The 7533-nt window shown below is 43.1% G+C and overlaps 1 protein-coding gene across 1 annotated transcript in view; it reads left to right on the top strand.

The window, feature by feature from the left end:
- Nucleotides 1-800: 800 nt before the first annotated feature.
- LOC138979148 (WD repeat-containing protein 43-like) overlaps nt 801-7533 on the top strand; it is an 8532-nt gene continuing 1799 nt past the window's right edge. The window contains exon 1 of the mRNA XM_070351958.1: nt 801-938. Coding sequence (XP_070208059.1) covers nt 801-938 — 138 coding nt within the window. The remainder of the gene's footprint in view (nt 939-7533) is intronic.

The following is a 7533-nucleotide window of genomic DNA, read 5'->3' as shown; positions in this document are numbered from 1 at the left end:
TCTAAAAGTAAGCCCGGTTTAAGATTTCAAACCGCCTTTGAGTATGAAATGTTCGGACGCGCCCTTTCAGCCTACAGTGAAATGGTAATCATGTACGTACAAGCTTTGTTTCAGAACTGTGAAACGTAATAACTAGGTTTGAATTCAAATATACAAGTAAAGTTAATGGAAGATCAAAGTAAAGGTTGGGTGTAATGTCAACAATTATACTTACATTCCGTTTCAGCATGCTCTTCCACAGGAAAAACTCCCAGGGCTTTGTCCTGCTTGCGATTTTGCCAAAAGTACTTTGAGCACACCCCCGACGTAACTTTCAATGAGCATCATAGTGTTTTTGCCACTTGCCGGTTGAATTTGGCGCCTAATTCCAACTTCGCTGCATCTCAGGGTTGTTTCTGGTCCCCCAAATGTACACATTCAGACCTATGCCGCCCTGATCGATCACAATTTTGCTTTTTACGTAACTGGCGCAAGATGGCAGACATCTTTGGACCATAAATGACTCTTTGCGCATGCGCCGCGAATAATTTGATTGGTCGATATTTTTAGGCAGAGCACATGGTCTCAGAAAACAGAAAAGTAAACATTGGAAGCGTGAGTCACGCTCCCAAAAAATAGAAACTTTTTTTACATATATGTTTTTTTCTGTAACTTTTTGCCCCATGGTTCATTCATCATCTGAAATAACTTTTTAGCGAAATCTAACCATACGATTATTGGAAAAAAGTCAAAATGTAGACGACCACCTTTAAAGTGTGTATTTTGAGGTTTTTCTCGGGGATTGTTTCATGTGATCCAAGATGGCGTCGAGGTTTGTGCGTAGGTATGATGTGGAAGACGTTCATCGCTTTATATTTGATGTGGTAATGGAGATGTCAGCGATGAGGAAAACAGTTCCGACGAAGAAGGCAATGTTTATGTTGAACAACCTGACAACGGTGAGTCTGATTCTGACTATTCTGAGGAGAATATACCTTCCACAAGTACATCAGTACCGAGAGGGCGTGGTCGTGGTGGTCGTGTTCGTGGTCGTGTTCAAAGCAGAGGTCGTGGTGAATGTGCTAGACATGATAGGGTCGCAGAAAATGTTGATTTAGGACCTATGGATGAACATGTACACAAGGACTATCCTGTTCACATCTGATTGGTCTAGATTAATTAATATGATTTTTCTAATGAAGTACCCCAGATTTGGGGAAATTTCCTTCTGAGTGCTGAGGGTCAAAGGGAGGTTGTTTTTGTTTTATTTACTATCCACACACTTTTGGTGACAGTATCAGTCAAAGTTTCTGAAGTCTTTGAAGACTGTTAATTCCACAGACAAACTAATGAATGTCCACTCTAAAGCAAAGCTTCTGAATTGTATAACTATACTCATTGCAATTCTCTTTTAAACTTTGACAAGGCTCCTTACTCTAGCGTCAATATTTGATGCTCAAATGTCCGTCTCGGTTTAAATATTGAAATTGTCCATGTTGTTTTTCAACAAGGTGAACACCAAATTCCTTGACGTTTCTATGGGGGTTGTAGAAGAATTCTGTCAACATGCATACACAACATCATTCGTTGATGGAATGTGTTTGTGTGTTTGCTTAACGCCCAGCCGACCACGAAGGGCCATATCAGGGCGGTGCTGCTCTGACATTTAACGTGCGCCACACGCAAGAAGTCGCAGCACAGGCTTCATGTCTCACCCAGTGACATTATTCTGACACCGGACCAACCAGTCCTAGCACTAACCCCATAATGCCAGACGCCAGGCGGAGCAGCCACTAGATTGCCAATTTTAAAGTCTTAGGTATGACCCGGCCGGGGTTCGAACCCACGACCTCCCGATCACGGGGCGGACGCCTTACCACTAGGCCAACCGTGCCGGTCGTTGATGGAATGGCTGTGTTGGCTATGTGTTACAGTTCAACAACGGGATGGTCCATATCAATGACCGTGGGTGTTGGTCAAATTTGGATAAACGAATGGTCAACTCTGATGCTATTGTTGACGACAGTTTTTTTTTATGAATGACTCATTATTTTCTGTTCAAGCAACCAAAAAACTAAAATAGCAACGCGCATTTTAGTGAAACAGTTATTGGCGGTGGTGATGGTGGTTGCGGTGATGGCAAAGATAATAGTAATGATGGTGGTTGCGGTGATGGCAAAGATAATAGTGATGATGGTGGTTGCGGTGATGGCAAAGATAATAGTGATGATGGTGGTTGCGGTGATGGCAAAGATAATAGTGATGATGGTGGTTGCGGTGATGGCAAAGATAATAGTGATGATGGTGGTTGCGGTGATGGCAAAGATGATAGTGATGATGGTGGTTGCGGTGATGGCAAAGATAATAGTAATGATTGTTGCAAAAATAGGTCAAATAAATTAGTAGAAAGATTGATTTGGGCAACAACAACAAAACACGTTTTTTTGCACGTTAAGGTTAAATAATACATACGGAAAGGGTATCCGAAATACACTTTTTTTTACGGAGAAAATAGAAACAAAAAAACTATAGCCTTTCTCATGGAGAAATATATTTGAATCCATGTTCCAAAATCTCAAAGAAAATAAAACATCCCTCATGGAGCAAACTAAAAACAGAAAACTAACGTTTCTCATGGAAAAAATATGTTTGTACGCCTTGTTTCAAAAACACACAGGAAAGAAAACATCCCGTATTTTTCTGTCACCAACACAGACAGGTAGAGAGCACGAACCTCGTAAACATAATAGCCTTTGATCGGTTTATAGATCCTTGGGTTTGCACAATCTTGTAACAAAAATAAAATAAAAATAAAATAAATAATAAAACAAGGCTATGCCATGCAGGTAAGACGGATTGCACTTGCGGCCATTGACCCAAAGTTAATCAAGCTATTTTTGCGTTGCGTGTCTTCGGAGCTGCATGTTCTGTTAATGGAGTGCTAGAAGCTGTTTGCTTCAAAACCTTTAAAACGCGGATGGGTGTTGGGTTTGGTAAGGAGTTTGTGGAAGAACGGGAGGGTGGGGGGGGGGGGGGGATCGCGACGCGGGAGGAAGATGATGTCTGCATACCTGTTTCTTCATCTGGTCGGCTCTGGCTGTCTGTCTGTCTGTCTGTCTGTCTGTCTGTTCGTCTGTCTGTCTCTTCATCCCTCCCTCCCTCTCTCTCTCTCTCTCTCTCTCTCTCTCTCTCTCTCTCTCCCTCTCTCTCTCTCCACCTAAAATGCGATTTTACTGGCTTTTAGTTTTAAATAATTATGCTTGCGTGACAGTTAAAAAATTAAAAATTTAGTACTGCATAAAAGCATACTTGTTTTTGTAGGTGTAGTTGTTGTTGTTTCTGTTTCTGTTGTTGTTGTGGTTGTTGTTGTTGTTGTTGTTGTTGTTGTTGTTGTTGTTGTTGTTGTGGTTGTGGTTGTGGTTGCGGCCGATACTACTGTTGTTGCTGCCAATGTTGTCGTCGTTACAGTTAGATAAAGATAACTCTCAAGAAACTGAAGTGGCACAACTTACAAGAACCCTTGTCTTGTCCTGCTGCCCCTACTCTCTAACTTTTCCGCACACAGTCTCAGAAATCTCTTCTTGCATTTGTGTCAAAATCGAGGACCATGTGAACTTTTTGCACGCGCAAGTGACAGATAAAAATAAATCATTTCAAAGAAAACTTGTTTGAAAGACACTTGACGGAGCTGCACTGAACAGAGTTCAAAGACATTTGAAGTATTGGCTGCAGGTTTTGCTTTTTAATGTATTTCGACTGTGCGGGAGTTCATAGTCGTCAAAGACAAAGTAATTATTTTCGGCGATTTGTTTTCGTTTTAAGCTATTGTTAGCGTATGCTACACATGCATTTCCTTTCACCGAGAAGCTGCCAGAAATACATAATAGATAGTGAATTTAGAAATAATGTTGTTTGTTTTTCTTCTTTTTTTTTTTGGGGGGGGGGGGGGGGAAGAAGGGTCCTAGTGTATTAGTCACAAACTGTCGCTATTCTTTTATTATGTGACGTTACCACTATGCCGGGTTTTTGTAATTTACAGTGAATAGTCATGCATCGGATAGGTATCTCACGAAAAGAGTGAAAATTACTCAAAACTGCTGTTAAGGCATAAATCAATCAATATTGTTATTACAGATTCATGAAGGTTTTGAACATGAATCAATAAAATAATAACTAAAGAATGAATAGGAACAACAGACTGAAGGTGAGAAGAACAAGAACAAGATAGCAATGAAAATATTCATTTTCAACGTAAAAAAGTAAGGACATTTCAATGAATAAAGTACTTCAGTCGAATCCGTCGCTCATTTTCAACTTCTACGAAAACATTCAGTCGGAAGTATGAAACATACAAGAAGCATCATACAGTCCTACGAATGCTTATACACACATACACACATACACACATTCGTCATAGAAAGTATAACAGATTTTTACAGAATTGTACATCACCATCTCGTATTCAGAGGAGGTGATTTATAAACATTGCTTCTCTGTGTATGTATACCAATGCGATGAGCAGAGTCGGTAGTGAATCAGAATGGTACGCCATTTTCCCTCGCAATGATGTTGTGTCCATCGATCAACCAACGTTCTTCATTTCTGCTCGGCTGAATAACCTTAGGGCAACGGAGAGGGAATGTAGTCTTGAGTCGAGCGTTTGAAAATGCCTGATCCTGAAGGCGGATGTAACTTACACCTCTTGGTATAAATCTGCCTTAGAGATGAGGACGACAGTTTGCCAGATGGCCAGAATAGCGCGCGCTGCATTTTCCTGCATAGAGCTAAGGCGCGTCTGACGCGACGGTGCCTGAGCTCAACATTGGCGGGCACTGCTCACAGCCAGGCACACGGCACTGTAAACACTCCCCGTCCCTTCACCTCTATCGCCACCATCCGCCCTACCCTTGGTCTCATGCCTGAATGGTGTATGGAGGACGAGACAGAGGGAGAGAGAGGGAGAGAGAGGGGGGTAGCGGGGATGGGGGGGGGGGGGGCGAGAGTAGGAGAGGGAAGACTGAGACAAACAGACAGACAGACAGACAGACAGACACAACAGAGAGAGACAGAGTGACAGAGAGAGAGAGGGGGGCGGGGGTAAGGTAGGGGGACAGACGAGAGAGAGAGAGAGAGAGAGAGAGAGAGAGAGAGAGAGAGAGAGAGAGAGAGAGAGAGAGAAAGACACAGACAGAGACAGACAGAGACAGAGACAGACAGACACAGACAAATAGACAAAGACAGAAACATAGACACAGACCGACAGAAGCAGGCGGGCAGATATTTTCTGTCTATATCTTTAATGAATCGAACAACACGTTCTGATAATTACTGAGGTAAGTATCACCGAAGAAGGGACAGACAAGGACAGAGACAAACGCAAAAAAAGAGATCTATGCAAAATTGCAAACATGCAGTATGCAAAAAAAGAATAGAACAACACCGACCCGCTCGCGCTCTCCCAGCGATAGAAACAGCAAGATGAGAGTGATCGCCGATAGCGCAGTGGATACTTGAACACCGCAAATGGCTACTGCAGCAACACAGCTACTGCTGTCGTCTGTCACGAGATTCGGTTATTGTATAACTAGCCTCCCCCGAAAGCGGCGTATGGCTGCCTGAATGGCGGGGTAAAAACGGCCATACACGTAAAAACCCACTCGTGCAAAAGCATGAGTGAACGTGGGAGTTTCAGCCCATGAACGAAGAAGAAGTATAACTAGCCGAGGGTGTGTGTATGATTGTATAGTGTGTGTGTGTGTGTGTGTGTTAGTGTGTATGTGTGTGTGTATGAGTGTGTGTGTATGTGTGTGTGTGTGTGTGTCTGTCTGTCTGTCTGTCTGTCTTGTCTGTCTGTCTGCGTCTTACTGTTTGTAGGCCTATATCTGTCAGTTTTCCTGTCTCTCTGTCTGTCTGAGAACAAAACAAATGGAGGAGGCTTGGGGGGGGAAGGGGGATCAGACAGAGGGATTATACCTCTATCCCCCCCTCCCCACCTACCCCAACTTCACTCCCCCCTCCACGTGCCCCGTTTCGTCTGTACGAGGTAACCTCACCAACACGACCGACTGCTGCCCAGCAGGCTCGGCTCAAACAGTTGCTACAGAGAACATACAGTGGAACCCCCATATTCAGACCTAACTGTTAAGACAACTCCCCCCCCCCTCCACCTTCTTTTACAAGACCTTGCTTTCACAGATTATGTCTTCACCTGTGTGAATTTAAAACTCCCTCCCTTTTAAAATCTATATTATTGTTCAAGATTGTTGTTGTTGTGGTCCTTAAAGGGAGCAACTTGACATTGTCGTTGTGAGGTGAACCTGTCTAAAAACTCGTGACCATCGCCCGCAAAAGCGGTTAATGCATTTCGCCGTCGTCCTGGAATGTGTGTGGTTCAGACTAAGTAAATCATTCTCCATGAGAATTATCAATCAATCAATCAATATGAGGCTTATATCGCGCGTATTCCGTGGGTACAGTTCTAAGCGCAGGGATTTTTTTTTTATGCAATTTATATCGCGCACATATTCAAGGCGCAGGGATTTATTTATGCCGTGTGAGATGGATTTTTTTTACACAATACATCACGCATTCACATCGGCCAGCAGATCGCAGCCATTTCGGCGCATATCCTACTTTTCACGGCCTATTATTCCAAGTCACACGGGTATTTTGGTGGACATTTTTATCTATGCCTATACAATTTTGCCAGGAAAGACCCTTTTGTCAATCGTGGGATCTTTAACGTGCACACCCCAATGTAGTGTACACGAAGGGACCTCGGTTTTTCGTCTCATCCGAAAGACTCTCTAAAGTACCGCGATGGACAATACATAATTCAACATTCTTTTATCTGTCTATCCATACCAGGTACAAATATAAACACTATTTCATAATAAAAATAATCAGTTTTAACTGTTTAAACAGGACATGATGGCAATAGACTTTAGTGATGCATCGCAAAACGCATAATTCTTTACCAAAATGTCACCAACCGACTTTTTTTCCCTGAACAAAAACCCTTGATTCTCATCTCACCCAACCACCGAAGGCAAATCCGATTCGGCTTTTCATGATGAACGACCAGAGATGTATCCGATAGAGGCTACATGCTGAGCCAGCGCGGCTCCACGGTAACAGGGGTTAGAGTTGAGAGGTCAAGGGTTAACAAGGGAGGCTACCCAGAAAGGCTGTGTAGCGGCCATGATGTCTTTCGGGCTGGAGCAGGGAGGTGGTGATACCCAACCATAAAATCGCACCCATCCGGGTATTGTCACCCCTGATTCCATTTTATTTCGAGTGTCCTTTGTCACTTTTGATTGGAGAAGGTGGTGGCAGGAGCACTTTGGGAGAATGTGTGTGTGAGTGAGAATGTGTGATTTTTGTTACACCCAGGGTGTCGATTCAAAGATCTTCTACCACGTAGCAGTAGTGAGATGTTTGGTCGATTGTCGTTACTGTTGATCTTGTAATGAATGGTTATTTCTGAGTTGCTGTCCTGTAACACGAGAAAATTACTCCCACGAGATTTTTACTCCGGAGTAAACATTTCGTACG

Source organism: Littorina saxatilis, linkage group LG10, assembly GCF_037325665.1.
Source record: "Littorina saxatilis isolate snail1 linkage group LG10, US_GU_Lsax_2.0, whole genome shotgun sequence".
Taxonomy (NCBI): domain Eukaryota; kingdom Metazoa; phylum Mollusca; class Gastropoda; order Littorinimorpha; family Littorinidae; genus Littorina; species Littorina saxatilis.
This window is presented reverse-complemented; position numbering and strand designations above follow the sequence as displayed.